The following is a 27,642-nucleotide window of genomic DNA, read 5'->3' on the forward strand; positions in this document are numbered from 1 at the left end:
GTTTCGACTAATTTATCGCTTACTGATTTAGAAATATTTAAACTGTCCAAAACATTTTACGAAGCTATCAACTATGAACTTAGAAATGAATAGCTTTTGCTTTGAAAGCATCCCTTCGGGCAAATATTAATGAACATAAAATTATATTTAATTCTTATATTATGCAATATATATTTCACAAAAGACTATGTGAGATTTTTAAACAACCAGTATACAACAGGACCAAACATTATATATTATTAACAACGAAGGAACAAGTAATTATAGCTTAATTTCCTAAAATACATCTAGTTTTATACGATGTGTTTGCACAATAAATACAATCACCCTGTATTACTGGTGTATTACTATATTACAGTCTAAAATCACGGAGTTGTTGATACTATCCAAACACACAAGGATCAACTACCTGTAAATACAAGAGTAGCCCACTAGTGATGTTTCAGTTAAAGCAGGTGGTGATTATGTTTGCAGTTGGTTCTCACCGTAGCAGGTTCCAGTAGATGGTGGTGATTATGTTTGCGGTTGGTTCTTACCGCAGCAGGTTCCAGTAGATGGTGGTGATTACGTTTGTGTTTGGTTATTACCATAGCAGGTTCTAGTAAAAGACTGTGATTGTGTTTGGTTCTTACCATAGCAGGCCCAAGACTGGTTTTCCGATAAAATGGATCGATGATCTGCCAGGTGGTTAAGATGGCAACGTCAATCATCATCAGAACCCCGACCACCATGAACAGTTTGTAATCTTTGATTGCCTATGAACATAGAAGGTAAAAAATTATTCTCACTGACCAAACAAAGGCGACAAAACGCATTAAATTTCTGTAATAAGATCACCAATGTATAATCAGCAGCTATTAAACTGAATTAATGTTAATAGGTTAAAATATCCAACATTTGTATGCATCCTTGGCTAAAATATTCGCATACTGTTCTATAATTATTTTATTGTCTATATGAATGTAGTAGTTACTGAGTACGTGAAAGTGTGGTATGATCAGACAAACATGTACGAGTTGTTAACCTGAACTGTGTAAGTTCTTTTGAACATTTGTTCGTCAAAACACACGTATGCACCTGCTATGTATAAAGGAAGTATTTTTTGGTATAATCTTTTTCGAAACAGAACAACGCTTTGTTCAGACCATTTCTCTGTACTTGATGTAGATTCATATCTCGTTACGTTCCACAAATTATAGAGCGTCAAAATGTTCGACTATAAAGAAATAATATGAAACAAAATGATATCGCCAAAACAGTATAATACACCCAATATACTGTAACCAGAATCCTGAAATGTCATCAGACTACAGGAAACGTTTGTTCCACGAAAATCTTTTGGTAAACATTAAAAATTTATTTCCCGAGATGCTCATGTTTGATCAGGTTACTACGTCAATGTCGCAAAAAGTCTTGGAAATGACAGAATTGGCATTAAAACATCCATTACAGGTTATCCAAAAGAACAGTGAATAGAAAACTGACTAATAAGGTCATTTTGAAAGAAGTGATGTCTGCAAACCAATAGTAACTAAAATTCACCTCCGTCACCATGTTACTTTGGCAAGATAGCATCCAATCTTACAGTTACGACACTGGCGACATGTTATCTTTTCAGAAGAATCCAGTTTCCGATTTGTTAAAGCTAATGGTACGGTTCTTATTTGTTGTTTTCCTGGGTAACAGATGTAGGAAGACTGTCTTTTCCAGAATGAACACACAGGAAATGGTACAGTACATGTTTGGGCAGCTATTCATCGTGGTAGAAAAACCACTCTTCACACCCTCCATTAAAAATGCCAATGGCGCCTCCGACAGGCATCACTTGGAAATGATATTTCTTCCATGTGCTAGGGAAAGGTTTGAAAATAATATTGTGTTCTAGAATGATAATGTCTCTGCCCAAAGTGCATGTATTACGCAGGATTATCTCGAACAGAGGGACATTACAAGATTGCCTTGGCCAGCAGAGTCTACAGATTTTAATCCCTTTCTAATCTGTTGGGCAGAACTGAACCAGAAAATTGCCAACCTCAACCATAAAACAGCTACTGTGGTTTAGTTATGGCGCCTTCTAGTGACACGTTAGGATTAAATTGGGGGGAATTACATCAGCAACCTCATCGACAGCATGCCGCGTCGTCTTGGAGGTTATTAGAGTACGAGAAGGACCAGCCAAGTACTGAATGTTTAATATGAAATGATATAAGGTCACAAAAACTATTTACAATAATTTGATGGTGTATTTTGTCATTATACATGCTTTGCTAAGGTTTTGTTGCGACAGGTAAAAATGCTGAATTACACAAGTTTCTGCAGATGTCTGATAAAACTGTTTCCTGTTCTAATAAATCGTTCATGATGTCCGTAAAACCAGTCTCATTATAGAAATTACATATGTAAATGTTTAATACAACATACTTGTCTCAGTTTGACAGCACTAAGAATATTTGTATTCCATACTAATAATAATGATCTTATTAGTTATAAAATAAGTAAACACTTTAGTCAAGTTTTGTACCTTTTGATCCCAATTAATGAGTTTAATAAGAAGCCAATATGGCTCAAACTTTAAGCAGCATTCTGTAAGGATAAAACCAATATGGCTCAAACTTTAAGCAGCATTCTGTAAGAATAAAGCCAGTATGGCTCAAACTTTAAGCAGCATTCTGTAAGAATAAAGCCAGTATGGCTCAAACTTTAAGCAGCATTCTGTAAGAATAAAGCCAGTATGGCTCAAACTTTAAGCAATGTTTCTGTAAAGATAAATCCAGTATGGCTCAAACTTTAAGCAATGTTTCTGTAAGAATAAAGCCAGTATGGTTCAAATTTTAAACAACATTCTGTAAGGAGAAAGCCAGTATGGCTCAAACTTTAAGCGACATTCTAAAAGGATAAATCCAGCATGGCTCAAACTTTAAGCAATGTTTCTGTAAGAATAAAGCCAGTATGGCTCAAACTTTAAGCAATGTTTCTGTAAGAATAAAGCCAGTATGGCTCAAACTTTAAGCAACATTCCGTAGGGATAAAACCAGTATGGATCAAACTTTAAGCAACATTCTTTAAGGATAGAGCCAACTTGTCTTAAACCTTAAAAAGCACTTCCGATCGATTTTAATGATTTTCACTCAGTGTTTCAGAAATATTTTAGACTTTTCTCTCCAGGTTATAGAACATTTCTGTTAGAAATAAGTTAATCCATCTCAAGCTCTGAGTCATATTTATACAAGAATAAAGCAAATATGCTCCAATTTTGAGCACTATTGCTTATAACAGATGCTTATGCTTTACAATAAACAAGCAGTCATGTGTGGTGTTATTTGTATTTAATAGGTAACATCAGGTTCTGAAACCTTACTTCAATCCTAGTGGTTTAATAGATAAGGCGTCTGGCCTGGGATCAGAAGATTGCTAGTTCGAATTTTGTCAGGCACATAATTCTAAACACAGCTTTCCTGATGTTGTGAGGCAATCACACAAGATAGCCTCCCTCACCTCTCCAAATTTACATTTATAACCAAGAACCCTTCCAATAGCATTTCAAAACCCTTAAAGAGTAAGTAATACACTTAATTCCTAAAAGTCTATTCCGCTTTAAACTTTCCTGCGTTAATTCTAACTTATATACATACTAAAGGATGAAATCTATATTTAGCGAGCGGGGAAAAAGTAACGATTTCTAAGCGCCCCTGATTGTCTGTGAAGCCCCCTTGGGGCTCATTATATTTCAAAACTAAACTAACTTCAAAATTAGTTCTCAAACCTCGTTCTTGAAAACGGTTCCTTCCCGGTTAGTCTCTGACCTTACCACGCAAACAATCAGGGGTTCGGTTCCCCTGTGGTTCACAGAATACACATAACCCTTTGTGTAGCTTTGCCCAACGAAAACATAAATAATATTATGCCTGTTCAATTATATTTCAAATAATTATTATCATATGTCTTTTCTTGATACCCGGTATGATAAGGTGGGTTAAGGCGTTCGACTCGTAATCTGAGGGTCGTGGGTTCGAATCCCTGTCGCATTAAATATGCTCCCCTTTCAGCCGTGGGGCGTTATAATGTGACTATTCGTAAGTAAAAGAGTAGCCCAAGAGTTGGTGGTAGGTGGTGATGACTAGCTGCTTTTCCTCTAGTCTTACACTGCTAAATTAGGGACGGCTAGCGCAGATAGCCCTTGAGTAGTTATGTGCGAATTTCAAAAAACAAAACAAATTTTCTTCATAATCACACTAGCCAAAAGATTTTAAATGGTTTCTTTTTCTTATCGAACTATAACTCACGACTGTGCTTGAGACCAGTCGCTGAGAAACATTTTTATTACCAAACCAGTTTTTTGTTTTCTTCATGGTTATTCGAGAGTTATCTCAGTTCTTTGGTATTCATACCACACAAGGAGAAAGACCAAGAAACACTGGCGTACGTGATGAATGGTGCTGCCATCTTTACGATTAGTGTTTGATAGCATGAGAACAACGCGTTGTTTTTTGTTGTTTACTTCCGTTGCACGGAGCCCACCTAAAGTAAATCACCCGCAACGTTCCTATTGTAACAGTAAAACTTTCTTTCAGGGTATTTTATTTGCTTCAGACAAAAAGCTCTAAGACGAAAAATGATTAGTCTTGAAATGAGAAATTTTATTGGACCATGGAAGCAGTTACGTTTGTAAAGGATGTTTTTATTGGATCGCGAACACAGTTTTCATTGAACTATGATGATAAAACTGTAAACTGGAGCCGTGACGTTTGGTTTACACGCATCAAACAGTTCAACAGAAATAAATAAATTCAACGCAGAGTGTGAGATCGAAATTCTATTAAAACAATTCTAATTTGTATTTTTACATCTTTAAAGAACACGATCTTTATACTCTCTTTAAAGATAATAAAAATATTCTCATACTTTACGAAGAAATAAATGGAACTTGAGGCCTGGCATGGCCACGTGGTTGGGGTGCTAGACTCGTAATCTGAAGGTCGTGGGTTCAAATCCCCGTCACAACCAAATATGCTCGCCCTTTCACCCATGGGGCGTGAAAAAGTGACGGTCAATCCTACTACTCGTTTGTAAAAGAATAGCCCAAGAGTTGCTAAATTAGGTATGGCTGGCGTAGATACTCTTCGTGAAGCTTTTCGAAAAATTAGAAACAAAAAAGTGGATCTTTTCCTGCTTTTCTTGAAGTATAAATATGATTACTAATCTCGAACTTGTTACGAGTCTATTTCATGATTCGTTGAACATCTCGACTGTTGTTTGTTGTTAAAACTACACAATAAGCTATCTGTGTTGTGCCCAAGAAGGGTATTGAAATCCAGTTTTTAGCGTTTTAAGCCTTCAGGCGTACCGTTGAATCTCAGTGGGCACACTCGACTGATGGATTATGTTCATTTTTGTTTTGAATTTGTATACGTTTATTTGGACATATTTAAGAACAAATTTAGACAATGGTTTATCTGGTGAAGTTTTTGTAACCATACAAATAATACTGTGATTATCCGATAAAGCTTTTAACAAAATAAACAGAGGACTCTGCAATTATTCGCTCTTCACTATTGGTCAAGTTGACTTCATTTAACACTAAGTTAGCTTCTCGGCGCTTTGCGCACTATATTATGAATTTTGCGAGGCAAAAACGCCAAAATTCTGAAACTAATTGAAAAGCTATTTTTAAAAAAATTCAAAACGCTCTGTCGGGATCAGAAGATAGAACGTTATTAAGTTAAATATAATGTATACAGCAACACCTGAAAATATTAATCAAAGTTGAATACTATCACTTATCAACAGCCCAGGTGAGTTGGAGGTAACTGAAAACCAATGTTACACGATGACTAATGACACGAAATATGGGAGTTTTTTTTTTTTAAACTTACTATCTTATTCAACTTGATATTGGTAAAGACTGCATGAACTCTCCAAGTCTTGCTGAAAATGGAACCAAAGGCTAAGGTGAAACCAGACATCAACACCCAAGCTCGTCCCTAGAAATAAAAATATATATATATATAATAAAGAATAGCGTGAATTTTACACACTAAGTATCCAAACTTTAGATGGAATATAATTAATTGTAATACTATGCACAAAATGAAAAGAAACAGAACAGACATGTACCACCTGGAAACACACCATAAGGTGGATAGGTATGCAGTGTGCCCTGTTATTGTGCTTTTGTTTTTTGTCGTTGTTTTTTAGGTAATGGGGTAGCTCACAATAATATTGGTATTTACGTACTATGACCTGGTTTTCGACGCGGAGTAGCGGAAGTAAGGTCCTATTTACGTTAAGGGTATACCACCTCTCCAGTTTAACCTCAGTTTCGCAGGAGAGATGGTATACCCTCAACGTAAATAGGGCCTTACTTCCGCCACTCCGTGTCGAAGTCACAGTTCATAAATACCACTCTTATGGTGTGTTTCCCATGTCAGTATTGTGGCTGCTAGGTTTATTTTCTTTCTTTTCATGTTCTACGTAATATTATAATTAAATATATTCATATACATACACACTTGGGGTGTTTCAAACGTCTCTTCCACCGTCAAGCAATTTTGATGTGATGACCAATTTGACCATTTGGACGCCAACATACACAATTAATAATGCGAGATATGAGCTTCCTATGAATATCAGATCTATCTTTTGAAATCCGATTCATGAGTTATTCAACACGTTGTTGTAATGTGTACGATATTTCTTAGGGGCCAAACCGGCCTACACTCAAAATTGTCATTTAAATGTGAACCTTGTCTCTGATTCGTTTACCCTAAGTTTTTTTTAAAAGCCATTGGTTGTACAGCGGAAACGACGTTTAAAACTTCCGGTATGTACTATAAATACACGTTGTTCTATAACAGTTCTCTTAATAAAAAAGTAGCCTGTCCTGGGTTATAACCCAGGTTAATTATGAACCTGATAAAATAGTAGTCTATCCAGGTTAATCATGAACCTAATAAAACACTAGTGTATCTTGAGTTGTAACCCACGTTAATTATGAACGTGGTTTAACGGTAGTCTATCTTGGGTTATAACCAAACCTTTCTATTTGCACTGATCACGTAAGGTTACTTGTTATATCATTCAGTAAGAACACTTCATCTACAAATCACTAAAGGTACTTCCTTGGAGTATCAAAACTGTAATCTAATTAACTTTCTAAACTAACTTTTAAACTATGTATGATAATTTGCTTCAGCATTTCAAAACGTTGCGGAGAGAACACTGTTTTACTATTTGTTGTTGTTTTTATTATTTTTTTCCTATTGTTAAACTGTCGGTGCACACACTATGACCGCAAGAAAAAGAAGAGAAAGTTATAAGATCCTAAACAAATCATTCCAAAGGAATTTAGAACATCAAACATGGTTTGTTCAAAATTGCTTAAAGTCTAATCTTGGAAAAAATTCAGATACAAAATCACCGAAGAGCTTACGGCACAAATGTATGGGAAATTCTTCTCGCTGGTAAGCCTACTATCTAGGCCCAGCAAGACAACACTGGTATACGTCAACATACAGCCAACGATAATCAGGTTGTTCAGGTAGGGACTTGACATCTTGATATTCCTACAGTACGACATAAACTGATATTAACTGATTATTTTCACATAAAAGAACACTTTATTATATGTTTAATCAGGTAAATATGAATAACTATTTTTCAAAAATCAAAATAAAACTTTGACACTTAACCAAAGGTATCTAAATGTTCAGATTGTATCAGTGTTTCAGGAATGTTTATCAGGCAGGTTAAGGTTATTGTAAAAGATCTTAATTATTTAATTAACCAGTACGATGTTATTTCTTCTACTAATTTTCAATAACATTTGAGAAATATAATTAAGTTTACGTACGATTTTAGGAGCGTTTTCTCCCCCCCTTATTTTTTCTATGTTGGGTTTAATGATTCAACAAACAATATTTGAATTTACTGGATTTATAAATTCATAACAAATGTACTAAACCCAGCATGGCCAGGTGGTTAAGGCACTCAATTTGTAATCCGAGAGTCGCGGGTTCAAATTCCCGTCGCACCACACATGCTCGACCTTTCAGCTGTGGGGGTGTTATAATGTGAAGGTCAATCCCACTATTCGTTGGTAAAAGAGTAGCCCAAAAATTGGCGGCTGGTGATGATGACTAGCTGTCTTCCCTCTAGTTTTACACTGCTGAATTAGAGACAGCAAGCGCAGATAGACCTCATGTAGCTTTGCGCGAAATTCAAAAAACCAAACCAAACAAATGTATCCGAGCTTTGCTTTGCGCGCCATCTATTTTGTTGGCTTAATAGTAATGGCGGAACGAGTGCGCACATATAAATCGTTATACAGGTCTACTGAAAACAGACGATCGGCAAAATTAAACGTCAATTTCATCTGGTGTCAGCTCCATGTAGAAAACATTGAAATGGTTACCAAACGCACATGAACCATTTAAACAAGATATTTGAAAGGGTGTTCGCCTCAGTTCATCTAACAACACTAATCGAAATGAACTCTTCAAAACAACTTGTGTTTGTTTGTTTTGAATTTCGTGCAAAACTGCACGATGGTTATCTGCGCTAGCCGTCCCTAATTTAGCAGTGTAAGACTAGAGGGAAGGCACCTGATCATCATCACCATTCGCCAACCTTTGAGCTACTCTTTCATCAATGAATAGTGGGATTGACCGTCACATTATAACGCCTCCACGGCTGAAAGAGCGAGCATGTTTGGTGTGACGAGGACTCGAACCCACGACCCTCGGATTACGAGTCGAGTGCCTTAACCACCTGGCCATGTAACATCGAGATGCCAGACTTGCTTGATACACACACGTATATTTATATATTGGTAAACGTCATGTGACCATTATCTTTTCGCTACTTTAAAATGCAGACACGAATATCAACAGAAAAATGCTAAGGGCCTAGGCCTATTCTTTGCTTTGTTGATACTGCCGTGTTTCTTCTTAAATTTATCAATCTCAGGTAGCTCTTATTCCCAGAAATCATGTAGTATTAAGTTTAGGTTTTGTTTAATGATTTTCTTACTAGAATTTTCCCCCTTTGTGCAGCTATGATTTACTTTACTCCAAATATACAACTACGACTATTTTATTTTTTAACCCTCCTGTTACTGTCGTTTAACTTGTTTGTTAAGCTTGTTACATTAGGATAAAATATGACTTTGTTTTATTTCTTTTATCTCAGTTTATTGATTAGAACAGGTTTTTAAGTTAACATAGATTTTACTCAATCTATAATATGTTTATCAATAAGATGCCATATTAAAGTAGATGGTTATATGTTTATCAATAAGATGCCATGTTAAAGTAGACGGTTAAATGTTTATCAATAAGATGTCATGTTAAAGTAGATGGGTATACGTGTATCAGTAAGATGCCATATTAAAATAGATGGTTATAAGCTTATCAGTAAGACGCCATATTAAAGTAGATGATTATATGTATATCAATAAGATGCCATATTAAAATGGATGGTTATATGTTTATTAGTAAGACGCCATATTAAAGTAGATGGTAATATATTTACCTTTGGTTCCGATAACGGACGTTCACCACCAGAAAAACGCTTGCAAGCAAAATTCCCAAGATCGAAAACGTTACCAAAATGGAATAGACTGCGACACTAATCCTTGTTCTTTCAATTATAATCAAAGTCCTGTCCATAGGGGGATCGGTATCTCCTAAGAAAAATATAGAGAAAAGGTTGCTATTGAAGTCAACTGTAAAAGTACTTTATTGTCAGTCATGATGGGAAGATTGATATCTCCTAAATGTACCATGGATGCAACTTTATTACCGTTAGCAATGCTAATACAGTTACAGTTTGTTGTCAAGGCCAGTAGACTCAGTATCTTCTAAAAATAACGTGAGAGACAAAGTAACTGAAGAAAACCATCATGGTGGTCAGTACTCTCTAAAAACATCGTAAGGCAATTTTTACTGAAGGCCGTTATGATGGCACTTTGTATTTTATCATGGCGGTCAGTACCCTCTTAAAACATCTTAAGAAAATTGTTACTGACACTAATTATTTTGTAGTTAATGATTCTAGTTCTGATTCTAATTAAAATTAAAATATCGGCTAACTAACGAAATACAACCACGTAGTTTTTAACATCTTGTAGCCCAACTAAAACAGTTTTCACTGACATTTCAATAGATTTCTATGCGTATACAAGTAGTGGCTCTCAGCATATCTAAATGATATTGGATTTCAATATGGTTTTCCTTGTCTTTAGCTCCGTGATATTTGCGGTGGCTGTGTGATATACGATAACCTTAACATACTCCCCAAACGTCTTCTTGTACTGGTGCCTGTAATTATGCTACACCTCAGTCATTGAATTGGTATCTGCAAGCCAAACGACGTGTTGATGAGTCTTTTCTTGTACAGTTGCCATTTTACAGGGTAACATTACTCGCTTTGTAAAAGGCGAAACTATTTTAAAGATGTCATTTAGAAATGGTACATGATCTTAGTAGGCACTTTTAAAACGTACACATTTTAGTTCTTCACTAGAAAAAGCTTTCTTTGGTGTTTGTCGGAAGAATGCTAAGTTTTTAATTTAATGATTCATATAGTCTTGATTCACAACAGAAGTAACCTTTTTTTTGGAGGTGTACACAATGTCACAAATAATCAAACAAATACATTCAATATTCATATCCGTTCATAAGCAGGCAAAGAAATCTGCAGACAGATAGAGATATCTTTTAACTAGGTAAATCTTTAGATATATGTAAAGATTGAATATTTTAGACCAGTAAAACGGTTTCTATGAAAATAAATCCTTTTTAGATTCATGAATATAGATGTTTTAGATAGGCAGATTTATTAGATCCATAGATATTTTTTAGGTTCAGAGTTCGATTTCTAACAAACATAAATCGTTTTTATATGGATTGAAGAATACCTCTTACCTCTCCAGCTGATAGACCTTCCTTTACTTAAGTCCAACGTGTTCGCAATAGAATCATATTCACCAATCTTTACCTCAGTTCCGCCTCGTATACATGCAGCAAATAAAGCACATTGGATAGATACATTTCACGTGATACCAAAACAGAAAATAAAACTATACTTTTACACAACAGGTGTTTACTCATTAGTAATATTTACACAATTTTTATTAAATATTGTGAAAACAATTTGCTGTATCTATAGAAACAAGTAATACAAATCAAATAGAACATTGTTTCATAAAAAGTGGTGTCATGATTATAGGCATGGCCAGGACGTTTCAAGAAGGTCGTTTTTGAAATCAATAGTACATATAGACTCAAGTAAACCGTGAATGAATAGCAGTCCAGTAACGTACAAAAGATGGGTCGCTGTGAACATCCATGTTCGTTCAATTCTCATAATTACTTCAGATAAATGATTCAACCGAATAAAGGGTGTTAAGAAAGACAAGTGTTTGGTAAAAGAAGAAAGAAAGCACTTTAGGGGCACTGTTTGATCACGTAGCTTTCCAGACTTGTTTATTAAGTAACGTAAACAAACAGTTTAATTTAACACTCAATCTGATAAACCATGGACGCCGATAATTTAGGAACAATGTTCGATAACGTCATGTTCATGATTTATTGAGTGTAGTATATATATTTTAAAGTAGAAAATGTCTGATTTTCGAATTCTAAGGTTAAAAGTATGAAAGAAAATATCACAAAAATTTTTCTCTCTCATCCCCTTACTAAACAGTTCTTTTACCTAATAAATTATTTGTTTATATATGTAAAAACGGCTCGTTTGGGTTGAGAAAATTTTTTACCTGACGATGACCGAAGAAGGTCGAAACGTTGTTCACTCCTCTACGTAAAAAAATTTTCTCAACTCAAACGAGCCGTTTTTACATATATATTTCTCTACAAGTGGGTTTTCTCGACATCACTAAGTTATTTGTTTAATTTCCCAAGTCTTCATTGGTCAAGTATATAAATTATGGGTCTTATTTCTGATGTCACATCACGTGCACCTTATCATTAAAGTTTGCGATAGTTGTTATAGAATGAATTATACCACTGATATAAAAGGACTTACGGAAAATATTGTGTGGCGCAAAACAGTGCTATTAAACAAACTGAATGACAAATTATACTGTTTCAGAAAATTATTCTTCTGGTACAAGTAATATTCGATCAAAAGATCTGACTAGTGGCATCAATTTGCACACATTTAGAGTGCCCTCTACCGTCCAGTTTTGTATTGTAAGACAAATTTTAATCCTTATTCTTAATCTCCAAACATTTTCAATATAATATTTAGTAGTAAGCAGTATTTATAGAAACACGACTTCAAAACGTATTTTTAAAATATGACACATTTTGTACCATGGATGAATTTTTGCTATTTAAATTTTGTTCTATTTTTTGTCAACTAGTAAATGAAAGAAATCTGGATAAATAACATACAGTCATAGAAAGAAACTAAAGTTTATAGCTAAGAGTTTGATTCTCTTTTGGAGAAAAAAAAATCTGAGTTAAATAATTAATCGTCTAGTAACTGACGAATTTGAATATCTTACCCTGAAATTGCTTTAGAAGAATAAATCCTCGTCGTTCATTTCCAGTGAAACTTACGAGTCCCTGAAAAAAAAAAAAACACTATATTTTTAAGCTTCTGAAACATTAAAAAATAAAAGTAAACTTACGAGTCTCTATAAAAGAAACCATATATTTATGGAACTTCTGAAACATTAACAAATGGGTCTGTGTATGTGTTTTCTTATAGCAAAGCCACATCGGGCTATCTGCTGATCCCATTGAGGGGAATCGAACCCCTGATTTTAGCGTTATAAATCAGTAGACTTACCGCTATAATAGCGGGGAGCGTTAAAAATGGAATTAAACTTCGAGATCTCTGAAAAAAACAGTAAATTTATGGAGCTTCTGAAACATTAAAAGTAAAAGTAAACTTACGGGTCTCTAAAAACAAAACCGTAAATTTATGAAATTTCCGAAACGTTAAAAACAAAAGTAACAATTTATGGAACTTCTGAACTGTTAGAAAATGGAATCAAACTTCTAGATCCCCGAGAAAAACAGTAAATTTATGGAGCTTCTGTAACGTTAAAAATAAAAGTAAACTTACGAAGCCTTGAAACATAAAAAAACGCAAAAAAAAAACAAATCGTAAACTGATGGTCTCTAAAATGTAAAAAAAAGTCAGGGTAAGTATTCCAGAGCTATGCCTGTAGAATGTACACATTTCTATGGATTTCGCGTAAAATTACACGAGGGCTGTCTGCGCTAGCCGTTCCCAATTTAGCAATGATAGAATAGAGGTAAGGCAGCTAGTCATCATCATCCACCGCCAATTTTTTGGGCTACCCTATTTATCAACGAATAGTGAGATTAACAGTCAAATTACAATGCCCTGCACGGCTGGAAGAGTGAACATGTTTGGTGTAACTGGGATTCGATCACGCGACTTTCAGATTGCGAGTCTAGCGTCTGAACCATGAAACCTATATACGTAATATTCTTGTGTAATAACACGTGATTATTCACCGTCCATAACATATCTTCTATATTATAAAGGGTGCTCGGAAAGCCACTGTGCAGTTTTGTAATCATATTTTATTATATTTCAGATTTTGATCCCAGTATGGTTTTAACAACTGAAGAACGTGTGTGGCTCGTCGAACACGTATTCCAAGAAGGTGGTAGATACACAGATGTGGTGCGACAGCGATTTGCTGAAAAATTCTCAGATACACCTGTTCCACATCACAATGCAGTTCGTAACCTTGTTGATAAGTTTCGGGAAACAGGATCAGTGGATGATGCCAAACGCTGTGGAAGGCCAGCAAAGCTATCGGACGATTGGATATTTCTGACGGTGTGATGCAGAGTCCATCAAAATCATTACGAAAGTTAGCTCAGCAGCATGATATTGGTCTTGGAACTGCTCATAAGACCGTCAGAAAGAAATTAAAGCTTTCCATATTTCAAGCCAGCAACTGATAGTGGTGTTTAGAAACGAAATAAGAAGGATCCAAGCCTGTATTGATGCCAACTGGAGTCACTTTCAACATTGTTTATAATTGTCATTTATATTTACCTCCTGTATTCTATATTGAAACATGTCTGTTAATAAATATATAAGTGCACAGTGACTTTCCGAACACCCTGTATAATAAACATTTTCACATAAGATCTTTTGTATCTAGAAACATATTTTTCGAATGATTTGAGCATGCATATCGTATACCTAGTATAAAACGTTTTTTAATTGATGAAAAATCTTAAAATACAAAATTTCCATATGAATAAACTCAGATTAATAAATTAGACAAGATAGATAATAGAGTAAAAAAGTCGTTATACCGCCACCAGGGCAAATAAGAGGATATAGGATAACTTCTGCCCCATATAAGAACAACAATAAAGAGATTATAGTACCATGTGTATTGGTTGCGAGGAATATAGCCGTGAAATAAAGTACAAAGAGGCTTATGTGTTAATAAGAAGCGATATCTATAGCAAAGAAGAAAACAGAGTAAATAGTAAGAATTTTGTAATTCGCTGGCTGGAAGTTAATTTGTTGTCATGGTGTTGCAAACAACATCATAAACTTTCTAATGTATTAAACCTACGTGTAATACAAAAATAAATAAAACAATTAATTAAATTATTACACGTATTTACTGCGAATAACATAGGTGCCATGTGATATATCTGTTTATAAGTAATTTTTAAAAATTAGGATTTTACCAACGGGTAAAAAAAGGTTACATGGCATTATATATATGTAATACAGTATAATACAAATACATACCCAGCATTTATCAGGTAAATAGAAATGAAGTGGAAGTATTATAACAAGACGATAAAAGACAGAACGTGTATTTAAAAATAACGCATACTTAGCTAACATATCAATTTGGAGACAAAAAGTTGCAGCCTATCTAATATTATTGTCGGGCTTACTTCAAAATATCTTAATTTTAGTTTGTTTGTTTTGGAATTTCGCACAAAGCTACTCGAGGGCTATCTGTGCTAGCCGTCCCTAATTTTGCAGTGTAAGACTAGAGAGAAGGCAGCTAGTCATCACCACCCACCGCCAACTCTTGGGCTACTCTTTTACCAACGAATAGTGGGATTGACCATCACATTATAACGCCCCCACGGCTGGGAGGTGGAGCATGTTTGGCGCGACTCGGGCGCGAACCCGCGACCCTCAGATTACGAAGCGCACGCCCTAACGCGCTAGGCCATGCCAGGCCCAAACGTGTGTTTGTGTTTTTGTTGTAGCAAAGCCACATCGGGCTATCTGTTGAGCCCACCGAGGGGAATCGAACCCCTGATTTTAGCGTTGTAAATCTGGAGACATACCGCTGTACTATCGGGGGGCCTTAATTTTAGTGTAAATAGTTTTAAAATCAGACTTGTCTTAAAACAGCGATATTTTTATATTATCATTTATAACCAAGAAGTTATTTCTCTATTCTACTGTGCCCCTGTGGATTAGCAGTAGATTTACACTTCGGTTCCCCACTGTGACTTTACTTTAAAAAAACAAACTTATTATACTGTTTACGATGTGTTTTTCATTAAAGTTGATTTTCTCTTTACACCTTCCACTAAATTGTTCAGACATTTGTAAAGCATTATGCTCGTTAGTTTAATAGCCGATTTATTTTAACTTGTAAATTTTGACTGATTTTTTTTAGATCAAGCACAAAGCTACACAATAGGCTATCTGTGCTCTGCCCACCACAGGTATCGAAACCCAGTTTTTAGCAGCGTAAATCCGCAGACATACCGTTGTGCCACTGGGGGAATTTACTTGTAAGAGAAGAGAAGTTTTGGCCCGGCATGACCAGGTGCGTAAAGGCATTCAACTCGTAAATCAAGGGTTCGATTCCCCTCCGTGGGCTCAGCAGAGAACCCGATATGGCTTTGCTATAAAAAAGCACACATACATTTCTTGCTTGTAAATACTGCTCGATTGGTGCTAAAATTAGTTTACTTGTTGTATTAAAAATTATCTCTCTATTTATTATAATTACCGTCACTCCGAGAAAAGATGTCTTTTTAAAAGCTTTACGAAACATTCGGGCCCACGTGGGATCTTTGTATTTAAACGTTTCAAAACCTCTGGAACTTTCTTCGGAAATAAGCATGTCTCCAACCTTCTGTATAGCCAGTGCTATCGCCCAAATGCCGTCATAAGCATATCCGTGAAATCGACTGTAGCTCCCTCTTCTGGCTCGGTCATATTGGGCCTCGTATTCAATAGGTATCTGGATACAAAAATAGTCAAGTAAGACGCATTTATTGCATACCTAACTACGTAAGTACATTTTATCTACATAGAAACCAGAATAAACTAGTACTAGGTATTCTCAACATTTAGCAAAAACACATAACTTAATCTTGTCATTCAGATATTCATAAACGTCACAGAACGCTTACATTTCTATAAATGACATTGTTGTCGCAACATACGCTTATAGGTTGTTGAAAATATTGCAGAAGTATAGAGGGATGTACTTAACAGGTCTTAAAACCTGGTATTTTTTTTATTTAGGGATAAAATATAGATTGTCGCGAAGTCCCCTAGCGGTGAACACGTCCACTTACCAGAAATGAAACAGTTAACTTACGCTCATTACCTATATTACAGAAAAGAATATATTTATTTCCCATGTAACCCTTTTGTGGGCAGACGTAGAAAGCCTTAGGGTGTGGAATTATTTACAGTACTTCGAAGCAGAACATTTGTTATTATGCAACCCTCTAAAGGATAAACTCTAAATGAAAAAAACAACAATGGTCTTGTAATCAGAAGCAGAGCATTTGTTACTATGTAGCCCTCAAGGATAGACTTACCAAGCCTGAGACAGTAGTTTTATCTTCAGTACTTAGGGGCAAAACATCGGTAGCAATATATCCTTCTAATGCTTCCTGGAGTTGAGACTGGTCGCACGTGATGTGTTTATTATCGTTTCTCCACCAGTGTTCGTCATACATTCCAACAATGATCCACTGGTACATTGTACCATAGAGTCCCACACGATAGGCCTAAGAACAGTCACCCATTGGAATAAAATCAAACACATGTACAAACTCATATCTAACACCCCTATCCCCCAAAAAAATCATAAAAATGCAAATGTGATAAAATAAATAACTTAAGACTTTTGGAAATGAATCAACTTAAAAGTCTTAATTTTTTATTTATCTTTACAGCCTCCCAGTGGCTCAGCAGTAAATTTGAAGATGTTATTTAGCTAAAAACCAGGTTTCGATACCCGTGTTGGTACAGCTTTGTGTAGGTTTATGGTTAAGAACAAACAAAAATTAACTTAACTATGAAAAGTAAGAAACAAACATTTTAATGTAACCATCTATAAAACTTTAATTTATGTATATAAATATAGATTCTTTTACTTCTTTCATTATTAGATATTATTTAATTGAGTCAGTCTTAGTACAAAATAATACGGTATCGATTCTATGCGAAATTAAGTCAGGAACTTTATAACATGAGTCTCAGTATTAAACAGAATAAAACTGACAAAATGAAACGTGAGAGTTACAGATATGACCAGCCTCGTTTTCGCAGTATATAATGCAGCAACTAGTCTGTGAGGCATGGCGCTAAGCCTAACTGTATTAATATTTCAGCTCGTTAGATTCTTCGAGAAACTTCCACAAGAATGCAATGAAAAAGAAAATACGTTACACTTTATTTCCAAGAGGATGAAAGAAAAAAGTGACACAATATAATTGGGTTATTCTTGCAAATTAATAATTATGATAAACATTGTTGGCGAACAAACAGTTATGGCATATACATTGACGATTTTGGAAATATCTCCGTGGTTGAAAATAAGTCATTTGGTGGATTATGTACCAATGAAGTGCGTGACAATAGAAAAAAAAAAACTACTGCTAGAGTTGCTAATAATAATAAATTATTTAATGTTTGTTTTATCAATAAATTGCTTAGATGTAGTAACTTGGACAAAGCACACACGGCTCTTGACAATTATGAACTTTCTCGCAACGCTTAAACGTATTTTTGATTGGGATGTGGCCAATGGTTAACATGTCGATCGACGGAAGAAAGGTTCCGGAGTTCGAGACTTGATGTTGCGGAATATATCCCACATTATTAAATTTAAATACGTAATAATATTAACAAGTAATATCTTTATTTGATTCAAAGAACATTTTCTGCCAGTAAGTGCTGCTCCAGTAAGTTCCCTTCCCTATAGCCAGTTGTTCAAAATATGAGACAGCTAAACCTGAACAGCAATAAGAGCCATGTCTGTCTAGCACGTGTACACATGGGTTATAGGATGAAACAAAAATTCCAATCCTACTTCTTATTTTCAACCAAACTTGTGCAACGTAAATATTAGGAAGAAAGGAAATATATATTTTGACGAAAGATGAACCGTGAAGTTTATGATTATAAAATGGCTACATTCGTTATGTTATGCACCAGTTGTTAGTATTTCTTTGTTTTGTTTTTTGCTTTTTTACAATTTCGCACAAAGCTGCACGAAGGCTATCTGCTTTAGCAGTATAAGACTAGAGGAAAGGCAGCTAGTCATCATCATCCACCACTAACTCTTGGGCTCCTCTTTTACCAAGGAATAGTAGGATTTACCGTAACATTATTAAGCCCCCACGGCTGAAAAGGCGAGTATGTTTGGTATGAAGGAGATTCGAAACGCGACCCTCAGATTATGAATCGAGCACCCTAACCACCTGGCCCTGTCAGGCCGCAATTTGGTGTTACTAGGTCGTTTGATATAAGTAATAAAATATCTTAGATAATGTTAAACTAATATTTCTGTAGACTAGTGGGCACGAGCGTCTGACCAACCTCACAGAATATCTGTCCAGCCCAACTTTGGTCGAAATTTCCTAGGATGATTCTTACATCTTTTTCCTGTAAAAAAAATAATATACATATCTATATATAGGCATGATTTCTTATAATTCACTTCTTTAAAAAACATTATTTCTTATTAAGAACATATACATTACTTATAACTTAGCTACAATCGCCATAATGTAAACAGTTTCATTTGATTGTTATTCTTAAAAATATTTCATACGTAATTCTTTTCGCATTTAAAACTATGATTTATCCTTGTTGTCACTCGATAATACCCTAGATTAACGAATTTAAAGAAATTGTTCACTTAATCTAACTTACTATCACAACTCAGAGTTTTATCTATGTTTGTAAGACTCTAAATTAGTGGATTTTATGACCTATATCAAATTATAATTCTCATGACAGAGTTATTTTCCAATTGTTATTATTTTCATTAAATACAACACTATATTTGAGGAATTTATTAATTTAGGCCCGGTCATTGAACTCTGAATGTTAGAGCTGACGAGACGCATTCGATTCCTTGGGATATCACAATATATTTGAAGTACTCTAATCTGTTGGGTTGTTATATAAGTGTGGCGGTCAGTTTCTTAGCGTGGATGGTATTGCCATTAACCCTGAAAGTAGCTTATTGATTTTATTTATGAAACCAAAAACTGGTGATTCAGTGGTAGCTTGTTGGCTTAAAACGTTACAATTCAGGATTCAATACCCTCGGTAAGCACTACGCAGGCAGCCTGTCGTGTAGCACTGCACTTAAACATAAACAAACGAATAAAAATATCATTAAAACCTTGAAGAATTTTAAAAGTGCACGATATAATTCATCCTTGAAACTGGTGTGAGTTTTCTCCTTGATGCCACCTGCTATTAAATTTCAAAACAAAGGTTTACTTTAAAATACTATGCTCTACATATCAGTATGAAAGTATATCAAAGTGCATCTTTTGTTTTGTAACTCCAGATCTTCGTTTTCACAATAAGAGAAACATTTGTTCGCAAAAACCTTGTTTAGATTTACTTCGGAAGCAAAACCTCTGCTAAACACATTTGTTTGAGATTAATGTTTCCCTACTTACCAGAAGCGTCAGTGAATGTAGGATTCTTCAAGGACTGAATATTTGTAATGCATTGTTAAACGTTTCGTTGAATATTGGTTCCTATTTTCAAGGACTGCATGTGTGCAAGGCATTGCTAAAAGTATTTTCGTTGAATATTGGTTCCTATTTTCAAGGACTGTATGTTTACAAGGCATTGCTAAAAGTATTTTCTTTGACTATTGGTTCCTATTTTCAAGGACTGTATGTTTCCAAGACATTGCTAAAAGTATTTTCTTTGAGTATTGGTTCCTATTTTCAAGGACTGCATGTGTGCAAGGCATTGCTAAAAGTATTTTCTTTGAGTATTGGTTCCTATTTTCAAGAACTCCATGTGTGCAAGACATTGCTAAAAGTATTTTCGTTTAATATTGGTTCCTTTTCTTCAAGGATTGAGTGTTTGGGAAACAATACTGAAAGTTTAAGTGAACGCTGAATAGAATAACTGACATTAATGTTTACTTTCAACAGAATCGAATATACACCTTTTACCGTATTTTACTCACACCTGTAAGGTAATCCATTCTCATATACAGTACTGTGCTAAAGTGTTAGGACAAAGTCAGAAATTAGATTTCAGACTTTATTTATTTGTTTGAAGTTAAGCACAAAGCTATGCAATGAGATATCTGTACTATGACCACCACTGATATCGAAACCTGGTTTAGAGCCTTGTGAGTTTGCAGACATATCACTTTACCAATGGAAAGCATATTCATGGTACTTTCAAAGAAAGATAGAAGATAAGTTACGGGTGAAATTTTAAATTTTTTTTAATATTCATATTCAATAAAACAGAAACCCAATGTAAGTGCTTGAGTTCAACAAATAGTTAATGTTTTGTGTCACTCTTTTCATTTACAAACCACAATCAAAGTGTCAATATGATCTTAATCCAAATGTCTCAATACACTGTCGTACAGTTTCTTAAAAATTAACTTTGATTTGTCAAGGTTTTGATCTGTCAAGTCCCAGATCTGCTCAACTTGGTTAAAATCGAGATTCACGAGGTTCTTTGGGTGCCATTACATCATTTGAATGACTCCAGCAGCTTCTTTCTTAGCTAAGTAATTTCTGCATAGAATGGACAAGTATTTAGGGTTAATATATTCTCTGTAGTAGAATCCTTTACCAATAATACACATGCTAATTGATGGATCAGTATGTGATGGTACTTTCACTAGTCCATTACTTCATCTATTTTGCAAATACCTCCTGTTGCTTCAACAGAAAAACACTCCCAAACCATCACACTGCGCATCCCATGTTTCATGGTAGGTGTTATGCATTGAAGTATGTATCTTTCACCTTTGTTTCACGGAATGTACAACCCACGCTTTGAACCAAATATTCAAACTTGGACTCGCCTGTCCATAATATCATTTTCCAATCAACAACAGTCTAGTTTTTGTACTCTTTTAGCAAATTTCAGCCTCTTTACAAAATTTGGAAATCAAAATTGTTGTTTTTTAACTGCTACACGACTAAATATTCCATTCTGGTTGAGTCTTCCTGGTGCTGTAGATCTGGACACTTTTCTGTCATTTGATATATGGTTGTTTATCTCGTACTTGAGATCAGTGGAAGTCTTCCTTCTGTCCCGAAGATACGTAACATCAGTATTATTGAATTTAGGTGTTCTGCCTCTTTCTTTCTATTTTCAAATATACCTGTTTCGGTCTCACAGTCTATGGTGTACTTAACAGTGTTTGGGAAGCATTTCAAGTCCGAAGTAATTTGTTGGACAGTACAATCACCATCACGTAAAACTTTTGTGTGAGCTCCCTGTCGAGCTGTGGCATGAGAACAAACCTTAATACATAGTGTTAAACACTGCTTTTACCAAGGTTTGTTTGTGGATTGCTATTAAATTGATTTATTTTAGTGTATACCAGCACCATATGATAGTTCCTTGTTAGCCTATTTCTGTATAGTTAAAACACTACATGTAATCTACAGTTACATCAGACACTAAAACTGATCAGTATCTTCATTCAACCAAAACCCTTATAACATGCCCTTGTTACAAGTATATGCGAATTCTAAAGAATTATAAGTATTCTCACCCTGACTCATTCACTCGTTAACAAGGATCAGTGAAGTATTACCATGGTGTTGAGATTTACATTGGAAAAATTTCCCCCAGAAAACGGAAAGAAAGATTTAAATATTTTCCTGGCCTAACACTTTTGCAAAGTTCTGTAAAACAAATTTTTATTACATTGAACAAGCTAGACTTTAAGGAGGTACTTCAAACATTTTGAGCTAGAAAAATAAGTAAATTAGAATATTCTAAATGTAAAGACATAAATAGGTCTCTGAGAATAGAACTTTAATAGAAATTGTGACATTCTCTTCATGAAATGCTATTCAAATGTTTCGTTATAATAGTGTGTCAATAGAATAAATGACACCAGGCTTGAAAGCTTCGAAAGCAGAGCAGTAGCAGTAAAAACACATTAAATACACTTAATTTTGCGGTAATGACGCTAACGATAAGTGTTTTCGTCAATATCAGTATTCATCAGTCGCTACTCTTCGGTTGCTTTAGAGAGATAAAGCATTAAATGTGCAAGTAAATATTCGTAGCCTAAGTATGACGATTTTATAATTGATGCATCAGAAGTATAAGTTTGGTGTCTCTAGATATGGTGGCTCCATCTATACCTAATCTCGAACACAACAACTGCACCCAACTTTAGCTTTGCGTGAATGCTTGTCTATTTGCCTGTTATTAGGCATAAAGCTACACAATGAACTGACTGTGTTATGTTAACATTGATAGCTGGATTTTAGCGTTATAAGCCTTCAGACTTACCGCTAAGCCACTAGAGGTAGTGATAATATTTGTTATCTTTGAAATACTTCCACATCCTTTTTCAGTTAAAACTTTTTAAACCTAAATCATTTCTGTCTGCATAACAGTGCACTCTTTTAGTCTCTTTATTTTTACTATCACAACAGTGCCCTCTTTTAATCTCTTTATTTTACTATCACAACAGTGCCCTCCTTTAATCTCTTTATTTTACTATCACAACAGTGCCCTCTTTTCATCTCTTTATTTTACTATCACAATAATGTCCTCCTTTAATCTCTTCATTTTAATATTATAACAGTGCCCTCTTTTAGTCTCTTTATTTTTACTATCACAACAGTGCCCTCCTTTAATCTCTTTATTTTTACTATCACAACAGTGCTTTAATCTCTTTATTTTACTATCACAACAATGCCCTTCTTTAAACTCTTTATTTTACAATCACAACAGTGCCCTCTTTTAGCCTCTTTATTTTTACTATCACAACAGGGCCCTACTTTAATCTCTTTATTTTACTATCACAATAGTGCCCTCTTTTAATGTCTTCATTTTAATATTACAACAGTGCCCTCTTTTAGTCTCTTTATTTTTAAGTTTATAAGTGACCTAGTTGAAATGTATAACAGAATTTAGAGTAATACTTTATGCTCTAAGGTAAAAATAAAACCGCCTACATTACGTGAGAAAATTGTTTAACCAAATTTCCAATCTTGGGGCAATATGTGCTGAACAATAAACCCCAACGGTTTCTGTTTACGATTCCACTGCCACAAGATCACACTCCGCACTTTGTATGACACAAGAGCAATGGAAAAAAATCCATATTAGGTCAGGCAAGAGTAATCCACTAACTAGAGGAGTGGTTAGAGGAAACAGCTCTTCAGTAGTTTTCGCGAATTTCTGAAACACAAGAACTTTCTAATATTGATTCTATACTGTCCATACACCACAGGTACCAAAACACGAATTATTGGGTTGTAAGTCTGCAGACACCTCTGCGTTACTGAGGAACAGGGGTAAAAATGAAATAATAGAACAATAAAAATAGTTTTAAACAAGCTATACTAACATGGATAGTGCTCTAATAGTACGTAACGTTTTTCATGATTTTTATTCGAATTGTGTTTTCTAATTAAAGTTAGATTTATTTATAAGTCGATACATGTGTACCTTAAAGAGAAATAGTATTATACAACAAGACTTTTATTGGCTACTTTCTTATTAAGTTGGAAATTACAGTCAGGGCTTTGTGTCTACACGACTGGGTAAGTTATTTGACTGCTCCGTCTTTTCTTCCATCGCACCTTTAATTGTCCAATCAGAATCAATTTTACATGAAGAACAGACTAAATGCGCTCTATGCAATACATCTCATCACGATAATACGTTCTTGGCCACTTTTATGATAAACTGTCTTAACATATTTCTTGTAAATCTTATTTACCTGTTTTAATTGATTAGATGTGTGTTTCACCGTTTTTCAATTTCTGCAATTCCTGAGTAGCAACTGCAAAGCGTAATTAATAAAAAAGTGTGAAAACAGAACCCTAATAGAACACCTAAAAACAAGAAAATGTCTGTATATTTAATTCAAATACACTACTCTAAGCATTACGTGTTTAGAAAATGAATGTATATGCATGTGTGTGTTTTAGATATTAGAAATGGAATGTCCATGCAGTTTAGATCTTTCTTTCTAGGGGGTGGGAGTTTCATTTTTTGTTGTGGTTACACTACTATTATTTTAACACAAGAAATTTGCTGTTAACAGAAAAATATTTGATTCTTTGTTTAGAATTTTCGCGCAAAGCTACACTTAGCCGTCTCTAAGTTTGATCTAATGTACTAGAGAAAAGATAGCTAATCAAAATCACCCGCCGCAAACTCTTGTCTGATGCAATAATGGCTTTAATCGTCACCCATACAGAGCATCCACGGGCCCAAAGTGAAGTGCGAGTTGTTGTTTTTTTGACAAGCAACATAACGCGAACCTGAAACCGGATTCACACATCAGGCAGACTAGCCACCATGCCCACGCCTAGTCCAATAACAGAGAAAAATCACATAAACATAATATATTTGATTTTTTTTCGATATGTAAGCATAAACACATGTGTACTGTTTGATATATTAAATTGCAAAAGAAAATTATAGGTTTTATTTACTCCGAAAGGAATTCAGTAAACACAGAAGTAAAGTGAGTTATTTTTCCGATCTTGTTAAGGCAACGAAACTGAAATAATAGTGAAAGATAAAAACCAGCATGTAAAAAATAAATGCAACAAACAATATTTCACATTTTAGATGCTGAAATGGAAAAGTTGAATTTCAGAATTAAATAACGAAACGTGAAGAACAAAAGAAAACATAAACCTCTCACCACTTTTGGGCATAAGATTAAACTTTTTTATCAATTAAAACGAGTGCCTTAATAATTCAATTAAAAATAAATTAAATAAATAACTCATCTTAGTCTTGTTTGAAAAACATCTTAAACGTTTAAAAAACTATATTTTATTCCGGAAAGAGACTTGAGGTTAAATATCTTGCATTCTCTTTCCCCCAAGGCCTCCCTTGTGGTACAGCGGTATGTGTGCGGACTCACACCGCTGGAAACCAGGTTTCAATACCAGTGGTGGGCAGAGCACAAATAGCCCGTTCTGTAGCTTTGTACTTACTTCCAAACAAACAAACCTTTCCCCAAGTTTCGCACACATTGAGTTAAACAAGTTGCCACCTGGTGAAATAGCGATAAGTATAAAATACGGGGTTCGATTCACTACGATGGACAAGACAGATATTCCAGTATAGCTTTGCTCGAGAGAAAAAACTGAACGAATTACATCGCGCTAGCTAGAGATCAATAAGGCGATGTCACTGCACGTTTTACTACTCTAGTTTCGATTTCACATAAACTGAACAGACTCGGTTTTCACACATCCCGTACATGTATGGAACATACATGTTTTTCCATCAGAGTGGATATATAAATTATCAAATTTATCTGGAAATGATTCACTGTTAAAGACCCAAAGTGAAAAAACAAAACAAGAAAATTAAAGTACCATACGTGGGTTAATAGTACACAAGTGGAGAATTTTTTAATAAAACAATTAGAAAGTAAGAATGGGAGTACCAAAAATTAAGGAAACAGGGTAGGAATGAATGGGTTAACATATTAACACTCGGTGTAGTTGTTGTTTTTTTGACACCATATAACTTCAAAGTGGGTGTGGCCATCGTTTAGCCTATTCCTATTTCGTGTGATTTTTGGAACTTGATGATTGTTCAAACTACATGAAAGGTGTATGTAGATAAGTTTATGTGTTATAAACTTTGTTTCAGCAACTACGTTCAGACATACGCTTGTGATCAAAATATGTGGCCGTAACAAAATGCATGACACCATAAGCAAGGTTGATTTCTGAAGTGAAACAGGAAGCTTTGCTATAGGAGACATTATAGCTATCTGGCTGGCAAGGGGTGGGTCTAAAGATTAGTGTCAAAACAACTGGTTAAAAAAATTATTTAGACATTAAAAAGGATGTGTTAGTGATAAAACGCAATTAAAATTTCTAATTGAATCAAGGTTCAAAGTAAACCACAAAGTAGGAATGGACAAAACGATGACCACACCCACGTTAAGGTAACTCCGCCCATTCCTATCGTGTTTCCATACTTTTAGGTGTCCCACTCCTAGTTCCTAATTTTTTATAAAACGTTTTATACAATTGTTTCATTGCTTTTTGGATACTAAGTTTCAAGAGTGACTGTACTCTTGGTCTATCCTTCTCATAGCTTTTCTTAAAGCTCTCTGTTGATATTTCCTGGCTTATGCTGATATATTTACTAAAGCTTTTCATCCATCTAGCCAGGGTGGAATTCTTTAGTTTGGATGGATTAATGGCTACAGCTTGTTGCGCATATTCAACATTACTGTTTCTAATTTACTTTTATTCTTGCAGTTTGCTCTTTTCACTGGAACAAAGACTTTTCAAGGTTATCAACGTAAGACTTTCTCTAACCTCCTCTTGTTTTGTTTCCTTGAAAGGAATATTTTAAGATCGCACTGTTTCAAGTACAACCTCAGATGTCAATAGGTCACATTTAGTTTTAAAACAATCACACAACTTGTTTTTCTTGTTTTCATTCTAGAGCAACGTTGAGTCCGACTTTGGCAGTGTAAGTGTTCGTCCTTACATCTTCAGTTTCGACTGTTATGAGAGAATTTCTTTGTACAACACAGAACCCTCGAGTCAGATTACAGAACTGAAAATTTCGCTTTCAAAGGTTAGATCATAGTTAAAACCTAGATTAGAGAATCTACATAGTCCAATTTTTTTATTTAGCTGATACAGCTGCAGGCACGTGACGTGAGGGGGTTGTTACTTGACAACTCAGAGAGCGTGCTCGTAACCACAGAATATTGCTACCAGTGTATTGTCAACTGGTTAGTAGTTATTCAAAATGAATTTGTTAACGAGGTTATAAGTAAAACTAATAAAAATGTTTTTAACCACAGTAACTTAATATCAGTAATGTCCATTTAGATTTGCACAAGGTGAAGGCAGAAGACAAATATGACTTTCCAACATTGTTAGTCAATCAGTTTGATAATCAAATTGACAAAATTGTGGTTTGGTGACATTTTTGGTTTTACTGTACCAACTTTCTCAAGTGCTTTGTTGATTTGTTTACTACTCAGCAGTGTGTGAAAAGTACCTGTAAAGTTTTGTTTACATGCTGTTTGGAGTATGTTTAAGGTTTTAATTCGTAGTGCACATCTGGCCCACTGCTACTATAAGTATTGCAGTACTTATGACAACAGATATCAAGCTGAGTTTAACAATAACGTAATTAAAG

The 27,642-nt window shown here is 34.8% G+C and overlaps 1 protein-coding gene across 4 annotated transcripts in view; it reads right to left on the reverse strand.

Annotated features, from left to right (window-relative positions):
- Positions 1–27,642, reverse strand: part of LOC143257081 (gamma-aminobutyric acid type B receptor subunit 2-like) — a 135,807-nt gene that overhangs the window by 23,530 nt on the left and 84,635 nt on the right. For all 4 annotated transcript variants that reach the window (XM_076515271.1, XM_076515272.1, XM_076515270.1 and 1 more), the window contains 9 exons: positions 18,847–18,912; positions 16,839–17,030; positions 16,016–16,249; positions 12,527–12,587; positions 10,923–11,006; positions 9,529–9,682; positions 7,430–7,562; positions 5,874–5,981; positions 633–755 (listed from right to left, as the gene is read on the reverse strand). In XM_076515271.1, coding sequence (XP_076371386.1) covers positions 633–755; positions 5,874–5,981; positions 7,430–7,562; positions 9,529–9,682; positions 10,923–11,006; positions 12,527–12,587; positions 16,016–16,249; positions 16,839–17,030; positions 18,847–18,912 — 1,155 coding nt within the window. The remainder of the gene's footprint in view (positions 1–632; positions 756–5,873; positions 5,982–7,429; positions 7,563–9,528; positions 9,683–10,922; positions 11,007–12,526; positions 12,588–16,015; positions 16,250–16,838; positions 17,031–18,846; positions 18,913–27,642) is intronic.

This window comes from Tachypleus tridentatus, chromosome 7 (assembly GCF_004210375.1).
Source record: "Tachypleus tridentatus isolate NWPU-2018 chromosome 7, ASM421037v1, whole genome shotgun sequence".
In the NCBI taxonomy this organism is placed as follows: domain Eukaryota; kingdom Metazoa; phylum Arthropoda; class Merostomata; order Xiphosura; family Limulidae; genus Tachypleus; species Tachypleus tridentatus.